Here is a 24,511-nt window from a genome sequence, read left to right as displayed (position 1 = left end):
CATTTGGAAGGGTGAGCTGGGGCTTTGTTTTGTTGGCCATAATGACCAAGGAGCCCTCCACGTGCACAATAATGGAAGCCTCGTTTCTTCCCTATCGCCATGGCTGAATCTCATCATACTCTCAGCTGCTAAACAAGACGCAAAAACATACCGGCAGATTTTGCGCTCTCACATACGCAACCCACCGTCGGAATGGGGACGTTTATCAAACTCGAGGACTCTCCTATGTTCTTGAAACAGGTTCCTTCCTTTTATCGATCCAACTGCTCGATTCTTGTTTGTATGTTCCTGTCAAATTCCGTAGGTTGCTGGATTTGTGGTTAGCGACGAATTGGTTTCGCTTGCGAGCTTGTTTGCTGTCCTATGTGCAGCTGCAGTAATTTCTTTCTACTCTGGAAAGATTTGATTCTGTTGTTTGTACATGACCTTGCTTTTGTATTCGTCTGGCTTCCGTGTACCTTTGCGGACTTGGCATTTTCTTTTTCTTGTTTTTATCGAATAAGGATTATCGATACACTGTTTTCTCCTTTTAGTTGCCAATGGGCTGTAATGTTAAAAATCTGGTCAGCTACTAGTTCTGCTAAACTCGAAACCCGAAGGCCGAACATGATTGCTTTTAAGTGGAACTATGGAGTTTGAGGAGTCAAACAAAAAAAAAAAAAAAAAAAAAAAAAAAATCGTGAATGCTTCTCCTTTCGCTTGTTTTCTGTCCTTCATATTTTTGTTATTGGTGCTTATAAACTTGTAGTCCTTCATATTTTTGTTATTGGTGCTTATAAACTTGTCTATCTTCTTCCATGGCTCATTTTGAGTGGAAGCCGTATTTTGAAAGTTGACACAGTTGACAGCTGTTAATGTTAAATCTTGTAGAACTTATATTGCTTTGTGAATGACTTCTACTCTCCAGCTCTGGATGGGAACATTTAGTTTTCATGAATCGAAATAAGAATAAGGATGTTCCAGTTTCTCTTGACTATGCACGTTCTCAATCTCTTGCCCCTGCACTAGTATTAGCGTTTCCTCAAAATTCTTACAGTAAATTGTCTTTGTTCCCCTTTGGAAGCTCTTCTTGTAAAACTTAGATTTTACCTCATTTGGCAATCAGATAACTTTCCTTACCTTTTGTTTTATCTTCCAATTATTTTTAGATATTTTCTTTAGAACGAACAACTGATGAGTTGGAAGAACGATGCAGAAGACTACAAAATGGATGTACGATGTTTATGTAAGTGCTGCATTTTTATTTTTTCCATCATCCATGTTAAGGATGTTCCAAATGGAGACGGGAGGAATGAGCATCTTCATTATTTTTTATTAGTTGGGTAGTTGTGATTAAAAAATGTGTGAATTTCTTCATTATCATGCCAATCTTTGATTTATTCATTATTGTATTAATAATTTCATACAACTTGAATTTCTTAACTTCTGTGTAGACATTTTATTTCTTCTCTGTCATATGTGAATTCGGACATTTTCTTATTGAAAGAGATCAAATTGAATAGTTTATAGAGAAATGGTGAAATTTGTATAGAGTTCAAAATGAAACAGAGTACATTGAAGTAGAAGGTTTAGAGGGGTCCAATAAATGAAACTGGTAATGAGGAAGGAATTGAGGGGTCCAATATTTATGGCACTCCCAATAATAGAGATTTTTTTAAAAAAAAAAATTATAAGAAACAATACTTTCTGTATCAAAAAGAGGCTACAAAAAGTGGAGATGAGGGTTTCCCATCAAGCCAAGATGACTACAAAAGAGCCACCTGATTACAGAGATAGAAAGGATTTTGGTGATTAGGTGGTGATTTCAATGTACAAAAGTGGTCTTTTGGAGGGAAGAACAAAGAGCCTGCGAAAGTTGTGCAATATGATAGACATGCTGAGCTTGATGGAAGTCTTGTTTTCCTTTTCTTTCTTTCTTTTTTTATTTTTATTTTTATTTTTATTGTAGACCATGCTTTAATTTAGAAGGAATGAAAGAATACAAAGGGCATGCAAAAGGTCTTACTAAAGAGCCAAACTAAAACAAAAAAGGGATCCAATATACCAAAATAAAACCTAAAGAATAATTGAAAAAGTTATTCCAAAGTAAAATATTAAGCCTTACTAGAGACCAGACGTCCTCCCCCAGTCTCTCAAACTCCCTAAAAGTTCTATTGTTTCTCTCAAGCCAAAGGTGCCACATAATCACACAAGCTCCAGCACGCCACAAAAAGGACCCTTATTTTGAAAGGCCGAGGGAAGAAGGAACTCCTATACTGTGGAGCTATACTCTTCGGATTGAATCCTATAAACACCAAATATCTAGAAAAAACAATTCTAATCCGAAGAGGCAAACTGGTAGTTTCCAAAAGTGTGATGAAGATCCTTTCTTGACCTCCTACAAAGGATACAATACCGTGGTCTTGTAGAAAACTTCCTCGTGATACTATACAAATAATTAACTATGTCGTAGAGGACTTACCACGAAAAGCTTAACCTTAGAAAATCTTGTTGAATTATGGCACAGGAAAAATGTCTCCCTTGGTTTAATGGATTTGGTTCTTTTATATTGAAAAAGAAGCCCTTTAGAGAGATGAGTTACTGCAATAAAATATGGTTCTACTCACTTCAATAGTTGACCGGGTATGGAGTCTTTATATTACTCAATGGGCCCTTGGAAGTCTATTGAAAAATTGCTGCAGCTGATTTTCAGTCGTATTGAAGTTAGAGTGCAAAAGAGAGAGATAAGACTATGTTCTGGAAGGATATTTGGTTGGGTAAGCAAAATTTTCAATCAAAGTATCCTGTTCTTTATCATCTCACATTAAAAAAGGAGGCATTCATTGCTGATTTTGGAATTCGGATACTCAATCTTTGAATCTTTTTATGAGAAGAAACTTAAATGATGTGGAAATTGAGGAATGGACATCCTTATCCCATCTATTGTTGTCCTTCAATTTCAAGAATCAAGAGGACTGCTTGACATGGGGCTTAGAAAAGGATAAATTTTTTACACCAAGCTCATTAACTAAGAAGCCTGCATCTGCTGGAAATTTGGAAAATTCTGTTCGTTACAATCAATTATGGGAGGGATGCTCACTCGAAATATTAAGATTCTATATTTGGTAGCTTATTCATGATTGCACAACCGAAAATCCCATGGGTTGATATTTCTCCAAGCTGCTGCCACATTTGTATGAAGGATCAATAAACTCATATTCATCTTTGCAACTGTCCCTTTGCCTCCCCTTTTTGAGCTTTCTTTCAAGATGCTTTTGGATGGTTTCTTACAAGACCTGGAGAGATCTTCAGCCCCCTTAACATGCCCCTCAGGCCATCCCTTCAAGGAGAAGACAATCCTTTGGTGCAATTTTATCTTTGCCTTCTGTTGGAACTTATGGTTAGGAAGGACCGCTAGCATCTTCTCAGTTGTTCTGGCTCGTAATGGGGGATGCTCTTTGTTTGAGGAGGTTCTCATGAGTTCTTTTGAAGTTACTTGCCTTGTATACCTTCAAGGCGCTTAGGAGCTCTAGTTTGTGGAATTTTTTTTTCCTCCGACTTGTGGCTGTTTTTGTTGCTTGGTGGCAGCTTAGTTTGGTCCTTGTAATTTTTTTGGATTGGTTGGCTGGTTTGTGGCTGCTATTTTATTTTTTCGTGATATTTTTGGGGTTTCTCCTCTTTTTGGTTGTAGCTGGTTCTTTTTGGTGTTTTTTACTTTTCTCCCTCTTTGGGAGGTTCTATTCTTGATCTTTTTCTGCCTTCTCATATATCAATGAAAAGTTTGTCACAATGGTTTGGTTTGACCATTGGGATGCATCCACTCTCTCATGAAATATCCCCTCGAATGTTTACTTTATTCAAGACACGTGCCTGCCTTTATCTAGGTTAATTTTTTTTAATAATATTTTCACCTTGTCACCATATCATATCATCATTTTTCTCAAAAGTATTTTTTTATTTATATTGTTTGTGCAAATGTCGACTTTTGTAGGGAAACTCTCGGAGAAGCTTGTAATGGAGACATTTCTTTTGCAGATTCTTTGGAAGGATTTGGTGGTGGGCAGGATGATCCTGTCAGTGTGTCCATTGGAGGTTGTAAGATCTCTTTATACTATTCATTATCTTTACCTCAACTAATGAAGAAGCCATAGGTTATTGTCTATAAAGTGCGGTGGTGCAAGTTGCCTAAGTGACTCCTCTTTTAAGAGAAGTCCTTATCAATATTTATAAATTGTCTCCTGATTTTAAGTCGTCACATTAACGTGGGTTGGCAAGGAAAGTGAAAAGTAAACCTTTATATCAGCCATGATAATATTTTAGGATTCGTATATTAAGAAAACAACTCTTAACACTTGATAATAAACAAAAGAATATATTAATGAGAAAAGATCACACAAAAGGGGAGTTGAGATAACCCACAAAGCCAAAGAGTTACAAAAATGACTCCCAATTAGCCGAAACATGAACAGATTGTAATTTATTTATGGAACAGGAAACAAATCTTTTCATTGAAAAAATGAAAAGAGGCTGATGCTCAAAACATACAAACTCCCTAAGGTAGTGAAAAGAAACAAAAAGTATGCAAACAAATTACATAGGAGATATAGATGCATTCCAAATCAGTAACGAACTATCAAGGTAAGAAAGGGCTTAGAAAGAGAACACCAAAAAGAACTTCTAATGCTATCAATCTTGAAGACTCTATTCAATCAAGACAAGGAAGACTCAGAAATTCTTGACCATCCAAAAATTTGGAGGAGGAAACCCATGAATCGAGCCAGAAGGATCCTTAGACCAAATTCTTGAAACAGTAAGTGAACCAACCTTCAAAGAAGAATCACATGACCAAAAAACATTCGAGACCAGCCAAAGACTAACATTCTCCCAACTAATGACTTTGAAAGAGCACCAAATGGATGCAACAAGTAATTATTCTAGAACTATGTTGCAAATTTGCAATATCAAAGATAAATTGCAATAACAATAGCCTTTCAAATAGTTTGCCTCTCTCCCAAGTCTCATAATAGACTTATTCCTCGTTGGCATTACTTTCTATATTTATAAGCCTGATCCCTAGTTAATTACCATTATGCAAATATCCCTGTGGTGTCATTGAGATAAGAGATGTCGTTTCTAGTCTATCTGTTTCTATTTCTATTTCTATATATATGGAAAGTGAAAAAATTATCATATATATAATAATCCAGAAATTGCAATAGAAAAGAAAAAGGGAGGTTTGTGATGATTTTAAAATCTTTTATACTAGGTAATCTAGTATCCTTATGCATGAAGATAATCAATTCGGTCGTTGTGGTCGGACTCTATTATGGATTTCTGACCACATCCTAATAACATTAAGAAACTGTTGAAAGGCTTTCCCTAGAAATACTCTCTCCTCTCTTCTCCTCCTCCCCTCTTCTCCATTCTCAGCCTTCAACCTCCGGTCTCAGCTGTCAATCATCTTCTTCTTCTTGAGTTTTGGTTACCAAATAAATATTCTTATTTAGTTAAGTCATCTACTTCTTCTTGGATTTTGGTTACAAGATAAGAGTTCTCTTCCAGTTTGGAATTGTTCATCCAGCTAAGTTATTTTGCATGGTTTAGTTAACGTCATTCATATTACTTCTTTTTGCTATGAAAGTGAGAAGTTGTTGTGTTAACAATTTGTTAATTTGTATTTGGTTCGAAGATGATACATATTTTTTGTTGAGGATACAAAGAACAGGTTGATAATCCCCCTTGCTCAAAATCATTCGCATTGGTTTGAGAGTTTGCTCGTTGATCTTTGTACTTTCTTGTGCCTTTCCCTTCTTTAAGCAAGTCAGGGTTGAAGAGGAACAATTTGTTTGCCCAAATGATGATTTTCTATATGTTGGTTTATCTAATCCGTTGCATGATTTGTCAAATGCATTGCATGGCCAAGATTATTGCTATTATTCATGGTTTTAATGCTTTTAATTGGCATAGGGGAAGGAAAAAAAATAGAGTGAGTCTTCGAAGTTCATGGGTAAGTGTTTCAAAGGTATGGGTGCGAACGAATTCTCTTGCTCACTATAAATTAGGCAACTTTGTAGAATTTTTTCTAGCAAGAACCATGGTTTATCAAATATCCTTTGAAGCTTCGATTCCCCGATTGTTTGGCATTTCTCTGCTTCACATGGTTCGGTTTTTTGAATATTGGACATCCACAACCCTTTTTTGGAATATTATTAGTAGAAGATTGTTAAAGGAAGAGGAAATCAAGGATTTATGGATGCTCTTGGGTTGTCTATGTCCAGTACATGTAGGCTCTTTGGATGATTCTAGAAGTTGGTCACTTGGAACCATCAAGTCTTGTCTCAGTCACCTTATCTCGGCATTTGGGATCATCTTCTCAATGTATAAGGGGGTCTACTTTGCTTTATGGAAGTCCAAAAGTCTTAAGCGAGTTAATATTCTTATGTGGATTATGATCAATGTAAGCTTGAATTGTTTAAGGGGTTTTACAACGGAAGTTCCCTTCTCATTATATTTTGCCTTTGGTTTGCTCACGTTGTCTCTTGGACGAGTATGCTCTTCTCCTTATCTTGTTTTTTATTGTTCTTATTATTTGTCTTGATGGATCTAACTATTCTTAGTCTTCAATCTTCTGTGGGTTTTCTCCCTTACATTTAAGGATAACGTTCTTCAATTATTAATGGGCCATTTTTGGCTCTATAGTCCGAAGTTTTGTGGATTATTGCAGTTAAAGTTCTTTCTTTTGAATTATGGTTAAAAAGAAACTAATGATCTTATTGCATCTTCCTTAGATCAATTTGAATAAGTTTGTCTGAGGCTTCATTGTGCTCTCTTTCTAAGCCCTTTCCGATTTTAAATTACAATATTAATTGGAATGCATTTATATTTTCCTTCTAACCTGCCATTTCATTTTATATTTATTGCTTTCGTTAATGTTTTTATTCTGATTCTCTTGGAAGTTCGTATCCTTTGAGGCTATATCGAAGAAAAGTTATTTTTTTCTTGCTCAGAATTTTTTTTCTCATTTTCTCAACTCAATTTTCTTGTCCTGAGGGATGTTTTACATGTGGTAGTTAAATAGCCAATTTGACAGCGAGGTTCTATAGTGGTAGTAGGCATGTAAGATTCGGACTTGTTTTGAAAGAGCTAGAGTACGCCTTTATTTATTTAATTTTATTGTTATTGATAAGAAACCTGGAAGTATATTAAAGGCAAATTATGACTTTTTATTTGCACGATTAATTTGTTCCAGGTCCAGTTATATCCAAGTTTATCACTGCATTTCGTGAACTTGCTACCTACAAAGAACTACTGCGTTCCCAGGTTGTTTCTACATCCTTTTTATGGGCTGTTTAGAAAGTTCTTATTTTTAATTATTTACTTTTATAGTATTGGGGGTATAAGAGTTTAAGGTTTAGTACTTTTTGGCTTGTGCATTAAGCGCAAGACCTTAGCATAGAAGATGAGCGCTCATATGGACTTTTCTTTGTAATCTTTCATATTTATTTAGAAATATTTTTGCAGGTAGAACATGTATTATCGGATCGGTTGATGCAGTTCCTGAATGAGGATTTACAAGGAGTAAAGGTAAGTTCTATAAGAAAGATGAGAACTTGTGTCATTATCTAAGCCATCTTTTTATGAGATATGAGTATGTGACCTAGAGGTAAATTTGATTGCTGGAGGTATTATAAAATGACATCTTCTTTCTCTTATCCTTTTTATCTTGCTGGTGGATAATCTCATAATGGGGGTTAGCTTCCATATGGTATTTAAGGAGAAATTTGTCTTCTTCATCATCCTTGTTGATATGGTTAGAAGTTTATGCATCGATAGTTTGAAAGGAATCAAAGAATTTCAACCACAAGAATCCTCTTTGGTCAGATTGGTTAGTTTAGGCTCGTTTGAAGGCCTCTTCTTTGTGTGCTCTCACCAACTTCTTTGTTAGATATTCTATCTAATATTCATCTCATTTGACATGCTTTTATTTTTCCGTTGTAATCTTTCTATTTTCACATTATTCACTCCCTTGTGAAGTTTGTAACTTTTGAGCATTTGTCTCTTTTCATGTTCAAAAAAGAAATGAAAATTTTGCCATTTGAGGAGCTTAACCATGCTCTAGACTCGTTGATTGTATAATTTCTCATAAAGCTGTTGAATAGAAGCCTATTCTCAGTGGGCACAATTGTAAACTTGCCGAGTTTTTCTTTAAAATATGCTTCTGCCTTTGCAGGACTCTCGCCAACGCTTCAATAAAGCTATGCACGAGTACGATCAGGTGTTGCATATCATTCAGAATAATAATTGTGTTTGGTTGTTTATACGTGTATACTTGCTTTTTTTGTTTGTCCTTGGCTTGAAGCCTTCTTGCCAGATGATACATGTTTCTGAAAATTGGTATAGTTGGTGGTTTTTCCAGTAAACTGAAATCCTTTAGTAGGGGAAATTTTACCGATGGATGGAACCTAAACCCTAAATTTACGTATATAATAAATAAATGTAAATTTTCTCCGACTCTGTTAATTTTCATTTGAAATATACTTCATTGCTAGGCTCGCGAAAAGTTTATGTCACTGAAAAAGAACACACGAGGGGACATCGTTGCAGAATTTGAAGAGGTATGCTTTGCTATATTGATATTAAATTTTAAATAGTTTCTCTTGGATAGTCTCTCTCACTTCCTGGGCCATTGATATACACAAACTTTCGAAATTGTACCCTTAAATGGAATTTCAATTGTTTTGATGTACTTTTGTTTGAGAAACTGTATGTAGTTTAACAACACAAACAAGGTCTTTTTTAATTTAATTTTAATTAGATAATCAATTTATTTTTTCTGAAGTAAAAAGGTTAATTAATTAATTAATAATAAGATACGAGAAAGATCTCATTCTATTTGGGGAGTTACAAGAAAATTCGAATTCAACCATCATCTTTGGTAACTAACTCTTGTAAAATTGAACCGACCTATTCAACCAAGGCAGTTGCACAGGAGTGCGTAATGTTTATTTATTAATTTTTTTTTTAATAAGAAATAATTTCATTAATATGCGAATTTACCAAAGAAGGGAGAGTAGCTCTAGGTGTTTAAAAAATCTTTCCCAATTTGTTTAGAGGGAAGCATAACTATAGAAATTAAGTAAAGAAGACAACTAACACCAGCATTATAGATGACATAATAAAAAACGATCTCCAAAGTATGTTTCTTATCAACCAAATTCTTTTGTTCCTTTTCATCTAAAGAGCTCTTAAAAGATCTCAAAAGAAGGCTCTAGTAATGTGCATCCACGGAATTAAAAGAATTTTGTAATAACCCCATCCCAACATTAACCCATAGTAACTAAGAGAGTCAAGAAACATAAGCCTACATCAAACCCACCCCACCAAAATTAAACTCGCCTTTGAGTCCTAATAGCTAAAAGGAACTCATCTGCCGCAAAATAGGGAAGATATCTGAAACATTGAAGATGTTACTAATGCGCATGGAGGATGGAAGTTCTAAACTGTAGGCATTGGGGTTGATTTTGTACAAAATAGGGAAAAGACCAATCTTCTTGTTGGTTAATTTAGAGTGAATTCTAGAGGGTAAGTGAGATTTCTTTAAATGCACCATGACCAGGTCTCCAATTTTGAAATCCATAGCATGCTGTTGAGCATCTTCTCGGGCCTTATAGGAAGCATTAGCCTCCTCAAGATGATGACAAACCTCTTGGTGTAATTCAACTCGGTCAGCCATGAACTCAGCCTCAGCACTAAGATCAACTAAAGAGGGTGAATTAGCAAGACCAAAAGTTAAGCGAGGGATACAAGTGTATACAATCTCAAATGGAGACTTTTCTGTGGAACAGTTCACTGTATGGTTGAAAGGAAATTTGGCTTGGGCGAGAGAGGTCCCATTTTCGTGGTTTATCACCACTTCAGCAAGGCAAGAAGTTCTAAGAGTTCTATTAGTGATATCTGTTTGTGGATGAGTAGTGGTGCTAAAAGAAGGTTGGTTCCAAATTGTTTCCAAAGAATTTGCCAAAAATTTCTCATGAACTTAGCATTCCTATCCGAAACAACAGTCTTAGGAATTCTATGGAGTCTAACACTTTCACAAAAAAAAAAACAAGTTAGCAATATTCAAGGCATCGTGAGTCTTTTTACAAGCAATAAAATAAGCCATCTTGCTAAATTAATCCAGGACAACTAAAACCGAGTCAAAACCATGTTGAGTTCTAGGTAAACCAAGTATTAAATCCATAGAAAGGTGTCGGAAGATTAGCCTTAAGTTAGGAGATATTTGTGTAATTCATGAGTTAGTATCCAAGCTGAAAATGAAGGATATCTATTACTCAGCTTGAGGATTGATAAATGAAACATACAAAAGGGGAGGAAAGAGGCCTCTCACTCACCCAAAGTGGATTAAAAAAAATGTACTACTAGTAACAAGAGTTTTGATATTTTTTTTGAGTGATTATCTTTTCTAGCCCTAACTTGGTATAAAATGCTAGTTTCTTTAGCAATTATGACGTAGCTACTCTATGGCTCATTGGAAGATTAATTTTTTTTTTTTTTTAATTTTTTTAATTTTTAATTTTTTATAATTCCTTTGGCTTTGACTATCTGTTCATCTCATTCCTACGGATGTTTCTCTTAAAAAAATAAAAAAGTAATAAGAGTAGCAAGGTTGTTAATGACTTGGTCAAGTCCAACTATGAAAAAAATGAAATGATTTTGAAAATCTGTACAATCACTTTTGGGTGTTGTCATTCTTATCTTCCCTGTTAATTTGTCATGGTTTCTTATTGTTTTTTGGAGAAGGTCTATTTTCTTCTATATAATATTTGTGAAGTATTTTATTGATGACCTCCCAGTGTTATTTCAGGACCTCCTGAATTCAAAGTCAGCATTTGAGAAAAGCCGCTTCAATCTAGTAGGTTAACTATTAGACCGTTTTTAGCTGTCCTGATCTCTTTCAGGCTTTTTACTGACTAACGTTTTTACTGTTTCGAGGGCGGTAGGTGAATGCTCTTATGAACGTTGAAGCAAAGAAGAAGTATGAGTTCTTAGAATCTATAAGTGCACTGATGGATGCTCATTTGAGATATTTTAAGCTAGTATGCTCTTTAAATCATTTGACGATAATCTATTTTATGATTTGAGTGTTTTTACCATTATGATGTGGACTAAGTCATGTTTATTTATTCATGAGTTAGGGCTATGATTTATTTGGCCAGATGGAACCATTCATTCATCAGGTATGCTTCTATATTTCCGAATCATTGAAATTTCTGGTGTGGAGAACCTATCACAGATCAATATAACTAGAGATGAAGGCATTAGTAACGCAATCATCTAGTTTAATCTCTCTGGTGGGACATTTGAGATGATAGAGCGGCCCCTATATTGGGGCTATGATATTTCATTTGGTTATCTGGCATGTTTCTGCATCAAGTATCGTCTTTTATTGGAGTTGAAGTCTGTCTGTCATTATCGGCTTGGACAAGTTTCCTCCTTTTTTTTGATAACATAGTGAACCTTATTCTAATCTTGCACTAGTGAATTACTTTTTTCCTCGTAATTTTTACATTCCGTTGTTTAAGGTTCTAACATATGCACAACAATCTAAAGAGCTGGCCAACATTGAACAAGACAAACTTGCAAAAAGGATTCAGGAATTCAGGACACAGGCACAGCTGGACAATTTGCAAGCTTCCGATTGTTTAGACCCTTCTGTCGTTTTTGATGGCATTCGTGGTAGTGGTGTTATCTCCTACAGAAATGTTGAAGCAACTCCTAATTCCATTGTGAATGGGAAGGTAAATAGCGTTTTTTTTTTTTCCTTTTCAGTTACTTTTAAATAGCTGTAAATGTATGCGAAGTTACAAAAACTTAAGGTCCTTTCGGCTGTTATACTCACTTGGAGCATCCATATATTTGATTCTACTGATTTGGAAGATGAATTTCAACATAGCAACCCTACCGATACTCAAGTTTTATATTGGAATTCTTATTTTAGTACTCTAGTGATTCCGAAGAAAGTCGTGATACAAATTCAAGAATGTTCAAGAAGTTGCCATTTACAAAATTTCACAGCACAAGAAAAAAGTTTAAGGCCAGAAAAATTTCCGTCAGATGTGGGTCACACTCAATGGAGGCAAAAATTGAAGGAAATCAGGACCGACGCTTGCAGTTGGAGTAAATTAGAGAAGGGTTGATGGATGTTGAGGGTGTGTTGGGGGAATTAATTCACAATTCGGATTAATGTTCGACAAATCGACAAGTTCAATGCAGAGAAGTATTCACCTGAAGCCAAGGACTCATAGATCATATGAGAAATATTCATCAAAATACAGTGGGGAGGCCTCTTGAACATCAATTTTCAAGATTATGAATGTTCAAGAAAAGAAGATTTCTACCATGGAGATATACACCAAAATTGTGGAGATAGACAAGAAAAAGTGATCCAAAGAACGTAAATCCCACCTTACAGAAAATGTTAAGAGCCTTTTTCATCAAGATAAACTCCAAGAATGCTTAAATGAAGGTTTCTTGGTTCTTGATTCCAATTGTTCCAGCTAAGGAGATTTTTTCAGCCAAGAAGAGGAGTGTTTTCTAAAATTTAAAAATTATTTTGATGAGGAAGATGAAGTTGAGAAAAATTGATGGACACGGTTGATGATTCTCCTTTTTATTTGGCTCAGATGTTCTTTGCAGTTGAAGTGCAAGACGTCAGTGGGCATAATTCTTTAATCTTTCAAGAAGATGTACAAACAAAACAGGAAACTGAGAAGGAGAATGAGAATGAGAATGAGAATGAGAATGAGAAGGAAGCCAAATCAATTTCTCACCCTTCATATGAAATTTACCCATTTGAATATGTCAACATTATATTTCAAGATTCATATTCTACTGGACAACCAAACCAATCTGCTTGTTCTTCTCCAGATGTATTATGCATACCCATCCTTCTTGACGTGAATTTATTATCAAGGAATTACATAGTGGGGGGCTAGCTGGACATTTTGAAAAGAATAGGACTTTTTATCATGTTTCAACACATTATTTCTGGCCTCAAATGAGAAAGGATGTTCATAATTTTGTTCAATGTTGCTACATCAAGACCAATCTGATAATACTGGATTATACATTCCTTTTCCTATCCCTAAATCTATTTGGAAAGACCTTTATGGATTTTGTTCTAGGATTACCATTCACCGAGCATGGTTTCGATTCAATAGTTGTTATGGTGGGTCGATTCTGTAAAATGACACATTTCTTGCCTTGTTGAAAAACTTCTGATAAGTTGGAATTGATTTTCTTAAGGAGATCGTAAGACTCCATGGGATACCTAGTCCATTGTATCCGATCAGGATGTCAAATTAAGCCATTTTTGGCGAACCTTATGGAAAAAAATTGATACTAGCCTCTGTTTTAGTATTACTGGACACCCACCAACAAACGGACAAATTTAGGTTACTAATAGGACAATTGGAAACCTTCTTCGGTGTCATAGTGCAAGTTGACCTAAACAGTGAGAATTGGCAATACTACAGGTAGAGTTTGCATTGAATCAGATGAAGAATAGATTGCAGGGAAGTAGTCTATACAAAACTTCCAGTTTAACCACTCATCTTGTAACCTTACCTACTTCACTTGATTTCTGCCCGGAAGCCGAGGACATGGCTGATTGGTATACTGCTCTTCAGAAGGAAGTTCAAGATCATTTAGAGCAAACTAATCTCCAGTACAAGGCTTCTGTAGATAAATACAGAAGAGAGCAAAAGTTCCGTGAAGGGGATTTAGTGATGATACATATCTTTAAAGCTTGATTACCGCATGGATGATTTAGCAAACTCCAGCCAAAACAGATTGGTCCCTATCCAATTTTGCAACAAAGTGGGACCGATGCATAAAAATTGATCTCCCTCCATAAGTTAAGATTTCTTCCACTTTTAATGTACCAGACCTTTCTGCATATCATCTGCTCGATGTTTTCTCCTTATCCAAGTAAACTCGAGGACCTATAAATACTGATTAAGGACTTTGTAAAGAGATCAACTTTGAAATCAGAAATAAAATCTTGGACCTTCGGATTGCGTCAAGAGACTTTCTGCTTCGCTATAAACTGCGTTTTCTACTGGCATTTTTTTTTTTTTTTTGTTAACTTTGATCGTTATGTTAAGAAGTTCTATTTATTTATTTCTTATTTTTTTATGAGACCATAGTAATTTAAAATGATTTCATGTATCCAGTGATGTCAATTAACTATTCTTTTTGTAATCTTTGTATCTGTAGGTTCAAACAATAAAACAAGGATATCTTTTGAAACGATCTTCAGGTTCAAGGGGAGATTGGAAAAGGATGTTTTTTGTACTTGACGGTCAAGGTGCTCTCTATTATTATAAAAACAAGGCAAGCAAATATGTGGTGTGTTTAATTGTTAAATTTGTAGACTTGCAAGGGATCTTCTGTATTGAGCATTTTTTTTTTCTTTCTAAATAGAGCATTTTCAATACCTTGACTTCCAGCAAGGCAGCAACTAAGATAAATATCTCAAGAATTATTTTTAGTGGAATATGTGTTTCTATATACATGAACGCTTTACAAGCCCCTTTTTTGTGCTACATGCTTAAGCCCCAAAGGTCCATTGTGCTTTAATGCACTTAGTGCCTTAAAAGACGTCCTGGGAGGAATTGTTAAAAAGCATCTCCTTGACATTGGATCAGTAAGCTTTTGTTTTTTGTTTAATGGGGTCCTATCTACAGTCAATGTTTTTATTTGGTTATAGGTTAAGGAAGCGTTAGCACCATTTTTCGTGGTTTAAGTTTCTAGAAGAATTTGAACCGAACCCTTTTATCCTTTTCGATTCTACATGTTGGGCTTGTAACTCAAATGATTGTATTGTGTAAAAGGGTGGTCGTTTGTAATAGAAAAAGAAGAAAAATCAAAATTCAATGCTCAATAACTAGAAAGTTTTTTCTAATAAAAAAAATATAAATATTGTATCTTTATTCCTTGAACATTTGTCGACCTTTTCACCTATCAAAGAAAATTTTGTTATGGTTAAAAAAGATTTTTAAAAAAGTTCTAAAAAATAAAATAAAATAGAATTGAAAACAAAATTATTTATGGTCCAAGAATCCAATTTGATATGGATAATTTTTTTTTTCCTATGATACTACTCTGATTGTTGATGATTAATCAATTTTTAGCTTGAATTTTTTTATTCATGATATTTTGGTACGATTGGATATCTATGAGATGTAATTTGTCCCACTGAATTTTCATGCAAAAAAAAATTTGTCCGTGGGATGAAATTCTGATTTATTGTGAAATAAGGAAAAATGAAATGGATGAGATTCTCTACTGGAAGTCAATATTTTGAACATTGTTTTTCAATGGAATTTATATGAAGCTCAAATTTGGCTGCTGGTGTGAAGTTGTTATATCCTATTCTTTTTGCTTGAAAGGTTAATGTGAATTATATAAATAATATCTTACATATTCTATGCGCATTCAAATCACCTTTTTATTGTCATTTATTTTCTTTCTAGGTGGAAACCTTTTACTCGAGCATTTCCTTTGTGTATGAGTAATATTTGTAGTATTCTCGACAATGATTATGGAGATAGAAATATAAATAATTATAAGAAGCTTCCTTGAGATCTGATCTCCGGATTTTGGTAAATCTAGTGTGTTTAATATCTCTTCAGGGCCCTCAATCTCATAGTTTCAATCGTTCAGATGAACACAACAACAGTGTCTTTGGCAGATTCCGTTCAAGGCACACTAGGACATCATCACTCAATGAAGAAATTTTGCATTGTTCTAAAGTTAATCTGCATACATCTACAATAAAGATGGATGCAGAGGATTCAGATCTTCGACTTTGCTTCAGAATAATTTCTCCTTCTAAGACCTATACTTTGCAGGTAATGGTTGACTTAGCTATCCTGATGTACTTTTTAAGAAATTTTGGCTTGATGTTGAGTTCTCTAATTTTGAGTGCATATATCCATGATCTGCACTTTCTAGTTCGACCTTGCTATATGCTAGCAACCTCTTATAGTCTTTTCTGTTTTTGTTTCCTTTTTATGTCCTTAGTCTGAAAATGACAGAATTTTCCATCTCTTATGCTGCAATGAGCATTGATATGAAATGTGAGTTCTACTTTGTGATCTATCACATTGTGTTGTTTTACAATAGAAAAATATTTCTTTGAATATTGAACTCATTCATATTGTATAGCCCTAGAATTCAAAGGGAGAAGTTTGCAACAAAAGGAAAATATAATGGGAAAATAAATGCAAGGTAAGTGAGGGAAATCTGGTAACTAAGGGAGGAGAAGACAATAATTCCAGAATATTTTCTAGGATATGTCCATAAAGATCAATACCATAAATGGTTATTATCAACATTTTGAAATGAGCCAAAGGACAATACAAGAATAGGAGGTGGAAGGGCACTTATCATGGATAGACTACTACAATTGGAATAAAAATTTTATTGTTTAAACTTTTGGGCTCTCTTAATTAATGAATGGAAATAAGACCATTTTGTTCAACATAAACTTTGTTGATACTTTTTTTTTTTCTTTGGGCCAGGCTGAAAATGAGGCAGATAGGATGGACTGGGTCAATAAAATCATGGGGGCTATCACATCTCTTTTCAATTCTTATTTTCTTCAACAGGTTTGTTCCCAGTAGCTCTTTTGTTTATGCATGTGTGAGTGCAAAGGATTAAAGCATGGATGCTTATTATACAGCCATTTGAATCTTCTGCAGCCATTCCTGGAAGCAAAACATCCGGAGAATGATAAAAACCATTTTGATAATTATAATGTTCAGACACAACATCAAAAAAGAATAGAAGATGGCAGCCAAGGAGATTCTGTTTCTAAGATACTAAGAGAAATTCCTGGAAATGATATATGTGCTGAGTGTGGCACTCCAGAACCTGAATGGGCATCTCTGAACCTTGGCATTTTATTGTGCATAGAATGCTCTGGTGTGCACCGTAATCTTGGTGTCCATATTTCAAAGGTATTCAAATCAAGTTCAATTTTGTTAGTTGTTAACTCTATGGATTTTGGTTTTTGTGCTAGTGGGTTGGGTTTTCCTCAGACACGTTTCTCTAGTCTTTGAAAAATATTGGCCAATCATTCAATGTAATGTTATCTTTGAACTCCAAAGTTCGGAACATGTATATGGCAAAAATGATATTGTTCTACTATGAAAATAATGAAATAAATGTCTTGTGTCCAATATCTACAAGAAACATATGGAGAGGAACATTGGACGCTCAGCAGAAACAATTGTTAAAATATTAGGAAATGAGAATGTTAATGCCCTTGTACTATCAAATGACAAAATTATACTTGTTATTTATTTATTCCTACGTACAGAGAAGCTACTTTTATTTTTTCTGTTAATGTTTGTTATTTATTTTTCTATACGGGTTAATAGGGTGTCATGAGATGAGAAAAGTCCAGGTCTCTTTTCTCAAAAGAAGTTTCTGCTAAAAAAACGTATGTATATAAATAAATAAAGACGTCGGGGTTCCTTTGCCTCTTATGAAGTATAAGAATGAATCTTACTGCAAGTACTTAAATTAAGTGATTTGAGAGCTCAAGATTGGTTAATCTAACAAAGTGCTCTCAAAAAACTAAAAATGTTCTAGTTTTAAAAATCGGTGATTAGTTTAAATTAGTGACATGATATCAAAATAAGAGAACTGAAGGACTCTCCCAAAGTAACAAATATAACCAGACGTAATATTTTTCCTTCAACGAGGTCTATAGTCAACGTTTTTAAGAATTGTCAGCCATTGCAATTTATGTGTTTGTGAGGAAAATATTAATCTTATCTTGTGAAAAGAAAAACTGATGGGCTTATACTCTGGCTCATGCAGGTGAGATCCATAATATTAGATGTCAAAGTTTGGGAGCCTTCAATACTGGACTTGTTTAGGAACTTGGGGAATGCTTATTGTAACTCTATTTGGGAGGGATTGCTTCTTGCTGATATTGGAAGGTAATATTTCCTTGAATCGTATTGGTCACTTGATGCTCAAATATATTTCAAATTTTTATTGTTCGTACAATCTTACATAGTGTAGCAAAATATTCCTACAGTATCTCTTATTCTCAAGGTAGTAGATATTTACATCATTTTTTAGGCAGCGTACTGATGAGGAAACAGGTTTGTATACAATTTAGTTGTAGTTAATGAATGGAACCATGTAAAGAATATAATCCACATGAGGACGAAGAAATGGAAAGGATCGGCCAGCTGTTGGCATAATTTTACTAAAAACTGTAGGCAGCAGCAAGTATATGAATATTCCAGAGCTGGTATCGATGCCGGATACATATTTCCACCTCTATGGACTTTACTCTTCTGCTGCAGAGAGTATCGTTGCCAGACATTTTTGGCCAATCCCAAGTTTGTGGGAGGGAACCGGTTATCAAAAAATTGATGGAACGAGGTAGTGGAAGAGAGTTTATCACTTTAATTGTATATGTGGTAGTCGTTTCTTACGCTATACAATTTTCATATGATTCCTCCAACTTGTAGTGGGCCATGGATAGAATTCATTTTGGTTGGAGCATGCTAAACTTTGTTTTAGTGTGATAATTATTTCCCGCCTTAATAATACTTTTGTAGTTTAATGTTACAGAAAAGCAATTAAAGTTATTGGTTTTCTTAAATAATAATAATAATAAAAAAATAATAATAATAAAAAAAAAGAAATGGACTTGTCATGGATTGTATTGAAAAATTACGATGGAAGGTACCAAAACTTGCAAAAAAAAAAAAAAAAATACATAATAGCCAAAACCCCAACTACACAGCATAAGAGAACAATACAGTCCAAAACCTGAAGCTAACGGTAACACTAACAAAAGACAACAAACTTAGTGAGTGTTGAAGTTTTCCTCTTTTTGTATTATGGCTGGTAGTCGATATCCATGTATAATCACTGTTCTTGAGTCTGTTGTCTCAAAGAATGCAATTCTAGGCTTATTTAGTGTTTACATGCTGAAGCATTGGACCACTTTGTTGTAAAATGTTCTCTTTGGCTATATGGAATATTGAAAACTTGCAGTTCAAATGAAATAAGCTGTAGCATGTGACGATTGAGGAATATTACCTCCCCTAAAACCAATCGGGAATGGGCAAAATTAACGTCACTGAGGAGCTACATAATAAGACAATAATTATCTCGAAAGATAAAAAGGTAATAGAACACAACAAGAAACTCTCAATTAGTTCAAGGTCCTTGTACCATCTTCTCTTTAGGCACACTCAAGATCAAACCACTACAATATTGCCTGCCTGCCTCAAAGCCCGACCCTTCTATTTATAACAAGTATTGTCTAATAACTCTCAACAGACTACTTTGCTAATTGTATTGCTCTTTTCTATTAAGAGATATCATGCCAATGCGGCTGTGCTTAGCTTCTGGTTAAATATTTTTGCATATTGTATGTAATGATTTAAGTACGTATATATTCCCTTTTTGTTCAACTTACTTTGATCAATAAAATTATAAATGTTAGGTTAAAAGAAGACACTAAATAGTTTGTAATGAAATCCCGAAGTTTCGAGTTGACAATTCTTTCTCCTAGCGATGGTTTCAGAAAGTGGGAACAAAAAATGTTTTGATCACTTTATTTTTCTCATGGATGCCATCTTTAACTTTTCATTTCTCTTCTATTGAATTCTAAAATCAAGAACTTTTTGCAGTGATAACACACAACATGCTGTAGTCACTTCGATTCCGAAACCAAGTCCCAAGGATGCCATACAGCGTAGGGAGAAATACATTCAGGCTAAGGTAGAATGCACTTTTCCTCTGCATTTTCCACATTTGCTAAATAGTGTATAAGGCCTGTAATTCATTTCCCATTTTTCATATATATTTTTAATTTAATTATTCATAATTCCTTGCAAGCAACCCCACTGCATTATTTTTGGCCCCAATTGTGATTACCTAATCTAGGAGGGGTAGCAAGGAAAAAGACCTCCAGAAATTTCGTTAGTGGAACGTGTGGTATGATTAGTTAGTTTGGGAAGGGCACGGATATTAGTACTGTGTTTGTTGACGGATAGGCCTCGACAATTGTCTGGGCTGTCTTGTATATATCTTGTAATCGCACTTCTGTTTTTCAATACAATCAGAGAGTAAGGTAGTATCCTTCCACATTATTATTATAATATCTACACATTATTGTTATTGGTCACTGTTCTAGAAGATCATTTAAATATTTTTGTTTTCACTGCATTGATGACTTTCTCTTGGGATATGTTTGTATTTTCATATTTCTCTCATATGAAGCTCACAGTACCTTTTCACAAGTTTTGTCATATAAGTTTATTATTTGTAGCTTCTGTTTCTTGAATAGTATGTAGAGAAACTGCTTTTGGTCAAGGATACCGAAGCATCCGGCAACAATTCTTATGCAAAAAGTATCTGGGAAGCTGTCCAAACAAATGACTTGCGAGAAGTCTACCGCCTCATTGCAGTTTCGGCAGTGTCAATTGTCAACAAAACTTATGATCATGCGGTCAGTGTCAGTTCAAGCCCGAATTTGGATGAGGAACCCTCGGGAGGTAATCGAGAATCACATAATCCATCATCGTGCGGGAGAGATATGGATTCTAATGAGTCAAGGAGCAGTCTTCAAGGTTGCTCATTATTGCATCTCGCTTGTCAAAATGACAACCAAGTGATGCTTGAATTGTTATTGCAATTTGGTGCTGATATAAATGTACGCGACTCTCATGGAAGGACGCCTCTACACCAATGCATCTCCCAGAAAAACAACACGCTGGCTAAGTTGCTACTGAGAAGGTACAATCTGTTCTCTTCTTTTTTTTTTTCCTTTCTTTATGTTGGAGCTGTTTATTTTTGTGGTGTTTTGTTGTTGGGTGAGGGTGGCTGTTGCTACTTAGAGAACTACCCTTTTGTTGATTATTAGAAAATATAGGTGTCAAGTATCCCCAATCCAAAAGCCTAAGCTAATAGGTTAAGGTAGAGTCTTATATCAATACTTCCAACTCTCCTTTACACGGTTTGGATATTAGTACAAAATCCAACAACTGGTGATTGGTATTAATTGGGAGAAAATGACATTACAAATGTGTGAACATAGAACCTCCTACTATGATATTACGTTAAATCAGCACTCCACAAAAACTTAATCTAATGGGCTGTGATAATTTAATCTTTTACTTTAACAATGTAGCAATCTTTTACTGGCAAGAAGTAATGGAGTCTAGAGGGGTAAACACTTGATTTGCTCATTCTAACTTTTCTCTGCATTACTCAAGTAAGAGATGTAGTTCGCAATTTCTCATAAACATTGAGGAAGAACTCTTCATCTGGTCCCAAAGTGACATTATAAGCTTTTAATTCCATTCTTTTCATCCTAACGTAAAAATAGATTTACAACATTTTTTTAACAAAAGGCAATTGACATGTAGCTGGAAGGTTTTCTGATGTCAATGGTGGAACTTTATAACGTTTGATGACGACGGAACAATTTGACACAAATCTTAATGAACAAATCAAATTTTAAAAAATACTGGGGACCAATGTGAAAATTATTTGTTAGAGTGGCTTGATCAAGCTAGAAGTGTATATTATTTTAAATGACATTGATAGTGGTGTTCTTATGCAATCTTATTATCTGTGTCCCTGCTTCTTATAACTTTATGAACAGAGGTGCTCGACAATCAATTAAAGATGGTGGAGGATTAAGTGCGTTAGAAAGAGCAATGGAAATGGGATCAATTACCGATGATGAGCTATTTCTTTTGCTTACAGGATCCGAATAAAGCATATGGACACTTTTGATTTATCATTAATATTAACACCATTGTTTATTGTGTAACTTACTGTATTCCTTTTTCTGTTAATCGAATCTAAAGATTTGTTGAGCTATTTTTCAAAAGACCTAAAGTTTTGTAATTATTGTTAACTTCTGCTATCTCTTCATTGTTGATGATGATAAGAATAATTTATTAATTTCCAGTGAAGATGCTATCTTTGGACAAAAAATCTCAATTTGGTATGGTTCTTCTTTCTTCTCGATTTTTGGATCCACAATAATTTGTAAGAATAATCCGAGTAAATAGATGATAAACCATCTGCAAGAAGTTTGACAAATTTCCTTGAAAACTGATCCATGATCATTATCAAGAAGAAAAGAGAATCGAACTCTCCACAATCTCTTTCCAACGTTTTAACAACTCTTCTTCTCGTTATGGTTCTTGTTTATGTTTTCAATTCCACTCTTGAAATTGCTGGAATTTTTTCAAGAAGGAGCTGGATTGCCAGATTATTCTCAGTCTTGCCCATCGTTGAATTCAAGCATGGCAAAAGGAAACAAAGTTTTAAATGGTTCTTTGAACTTATAACTTCGACACCATGAAATTTTAATTTGTCTTGCAAGAGAACTCTCTATGCTTTTCACATATTTACATATTTACATATTTACATATTTACATATTTTGTGTACGGATGCAGTGTTAACTCCCTCGACTGAGATGAATTCGATTACTTGACCCCACCCAGTAATTCACATCTCTGGTAGGCCATAAGTATAACCGAAAGATACGTAATATCTAAGATAGACCCAAAGATATGTAATATCTAAGATAGTCATCAATCAAATATTGACAACCGTATGCCTATTTATTTTGTTCTAACATATTTATGTGAATATATGTAATATTGGTTGTTCTCCTTTATTTTCTATACTACTATAAATATATATATATATTCTTTTTGTTTACATTTATTTTTCTTAAAATTAGTATGCGTTAGTAATAACGGATCGTGATTTGAGTTCTTTGATAAGCAAGATGTCACGGTAGCATATCAAAAGATAACATTTTATTATATAACTGAGAGAATACACGAGAATCTAGTCTGCATGAGGATACTTATTTAGTTTATAGAAAATCCTCACAAACATAGAGAACCATAGGTAATAAGTACAAACATACACATCAAGTCTAGAAGATATGTAGATTGGGAGCAAAAACACAACTAAGACACAACATACTCAATCATATTATAATATGAATGAGATGAAGCTCGAATAGAGACATATAGAGGTTTATTTATCTTTAAGGTGGGATTCAATGTCCTTGATCAAGTTGTTCAAGAATCCAACGTACTTGTCTGGATTAGGAGAGTTATGGTCAAGTTTCTCATATTTCATGCGCAAAACTACCGAGCTAAGTTTAGGTCCCTTTGGTAGAACTTGAAAAATAACGTCAAAGGCCTTGTAATACTTGAACATATCTCCTCCCACTCCAATCATGGATATGAGTAGGTCGTTATCGTCGAATTCCTCTCGTTCTTTGTAAATTTCAGCTTCACCATCTTAGCCAACCACATAGCAAAACAAGAGGAGATGAATGGTTTAGAATATGGTATAAAAGAAGTGAAAAGAAAAGTGAGTGTGTATGTATGTATGTATGTAGGCATACCGACTGTGTAATACCAGAACGTGATGGAATCGTGAACTTCAACTTTCTGGATGGACTGAGAAATATTTGGGAGATTGAAAGAATGGTGTCTGAAGATGTTGTAGAATTCAGTTGCAGCTGCCTTTATTTCTACTTCCCTCGAAAGCTCTTCAACAAGAGGCATGGTTTCAGGACTATCCTATGTATAGCTTGATTGCCTTACTCAAACAAACCCACAAACAACTATGCCCCATGCCTTCCCCTATTTATACGCCCACTCCTCAACTCTTCTTTCTTGCTCTTCAGGTATCCTGCACGATTGCTTCCAGTTAAAACAAAAAAGTAGCTGCTTTTTCGAATAACTTTTTTTTTTTTTTTTTTTTTTTTTTAAAAAAAAAGAATGTTTCTTTAGAACATTACAGAACAATACGTACGAGGTGGAGGTAGAGAGACATGTTTGTTATTCCTTCCGAATGGAAAACAGGAACGTTCCATCTGTCTGAATTTATTAGGCGGACTCATACAGACCTCTAGGTTTAGCTATAGGCTAGTGCATACACACGCGGTTGAAAACTAACAAAAAGAAAGGAGCGCATATCATATCAAAGTGTATGTATTCGTAAATAACATACTCATGTAACATGCATGAGATCCCGCTTTTTAAATTATGTAACATGGTCATGATGTACATAATACTTTCATACATTTCATTACGGAATTTTTTATGCTTGTACGTCTCCCTAACCACTTTATTACCAAAGAAAAAAAAAAATTAATGTGAATTAGAGAACTTGGAAAGATACTTCTTTTGAAAAAAATAATAAAATTAGGCTCTCTCAAAAAATCCTATCAAACCCTGGAAATGGTAATTTAAGAATTTGTTCTTTAAAACAATTTTCAAATAATTATAACTTTTTATTACGACAAATAAAGTATAAAATAAAGTATGTAGATTTGAAACTTTAATATATATATTAAATGTATGCATATCTATAACCTTTAAGCTACCTCCATACAAAAATGTTTAATCCATTTTATTTTTATATAAAAAATTATTAATGGCTAAA

At 34.4% G+C, this 24,511-nt stretch overlaps 2 protein-coding genes across 7 annotated transcripts; one reads left to right on the top strand and one right to left on the bottom strand.

The window, feature by feature from the left end:
• Positions 1-15: 15 nt before the first annotated feature.
• LOC111790642 (ADP-ribosylation factor GTPase-activating protein AGD4) lies at positions 16-21,955 on the top strand. Of its 6 annotated transcripts, none has more exons than XM_087121412.1 (19): positions 16-240; positions 1,149-1,225; positions 3,971-4,074; positions 7,229-7,299; positions 7,501-7,563; positions 8,210-8,254; positions 8,529-8,594; positions 10,844-10,891; positions 10,980-11,075; positions 11,175-11,216; positions 11,562-11,777; positions 14,257-14,388; positions 15,675-15,893; positions 16,566-16,652; positions 16,746-17,003; positions 17,872-17,993; positions 19,710-19,800; positions 20,369-20,817; positions 21,689-21,955. In XM_087121412.1, the coding sequence occupies exons 1-19, from the start codon at positions 193-195 to the stop codon at positions 21,801-21,803; spliced, it is 2,349 nt and encodes a 782-aa protein (XP_086977538.1). In that variant the 5' UTR covers positions 16-192; the 3' UTR covers positions 21,804-21,955. The 6 variants fall into 6 exon arrangements, with proteins under 6 accessions (XP_086977538.1, XP_086977539.1, XP_023527405.2 ...); XM_087121413.1 differs by having other exon boundaries at positions 17-240; positions 3,971-4,071; XM_023671637.2 differs by having other exon boundaries at positions 17-240; positions 14,257-14,373.
• An 891-nt stretch (positions 21,956-22,846) lies between these two features.
• Positions 22,847-23,702, bottom strand: LOC111809056 (MLP-like protein 329). Its single transcript, XM_087117896.1, has 2 exons — positions 23,466-23,702; positions 22,847-23,358 (listed from the first exon to the last, which is right to left on the bottom strand). The coding sequence occupies exons 1-2, from the start codon at positions 23,626-23,628 to the stop codon at positions 23,090-23,092; spliced, it is 432 nt and encodes a 143-aa protein (XP_086974022.1). The 5' UTR covers positions 23,629-23,702; the 3' UTR covers positions 22,847-23,089.
• Between the last annotated feature and the right edge of the window lie 809 nt (positions 23,703-24,511).

This window comes from Cucurbita pepo, chromosome 1 (genome assembly GCF_057944985.1).
Source record: "Cucurbita pepo subsp. pepo isolate OVF chromosome 1, ASM5794498v1, whole genome shotgun sequence".
Classification (NCBI taxonomy): Eukaryota; Viridiplantae; Streptophyta; class Magnoliopsida; order Cucurbitales; family Cucurbitaceae; genus Cucurbita; species Cucurbita pepo.
This window is presented reverse-complemented; position numbering and strand designations above follow the sequence as displayed.

Bases quoted from the DNA above. Each gene is read 5' to 3' on its own strand.
- LOC111790642 (XM_087121412.1), top strand. From the start codon at position 193: ATGGGGACGTTTATCAAACTCGAGGACTCTCCTATGTTCTTGAAACAG. The intron at 16,653-16,745 runs GTTTGTTCCCAG...AATCTTCTGCAG, and splicing joins ATTCTTATTTTCTTCAACAG to CCATTCCTGGAAGCAAAACA. The intron at 17,994-19,709 runs GTAATATTTCCT...AACTTTTTGCAG, and splicing joins CTTCTTGCTGATATTGGAAG to TGATAACACACAACATGCTG.
- LOC111809056 (XM_087117896.1), bottom strand. From the start codon at position 23,628: ATGCCTCTTGTTGAAGAGCTTTCGAGGGAAGTAGAAATAAAGGCAGCT. The intron at 23,359-23,465 runs GTATGCCTACAT...TGGTTGGCTAAG, and splicing joins GTTCTGGTATTACACAGTCG to ATGGTGAAGCTGAAATTTAC.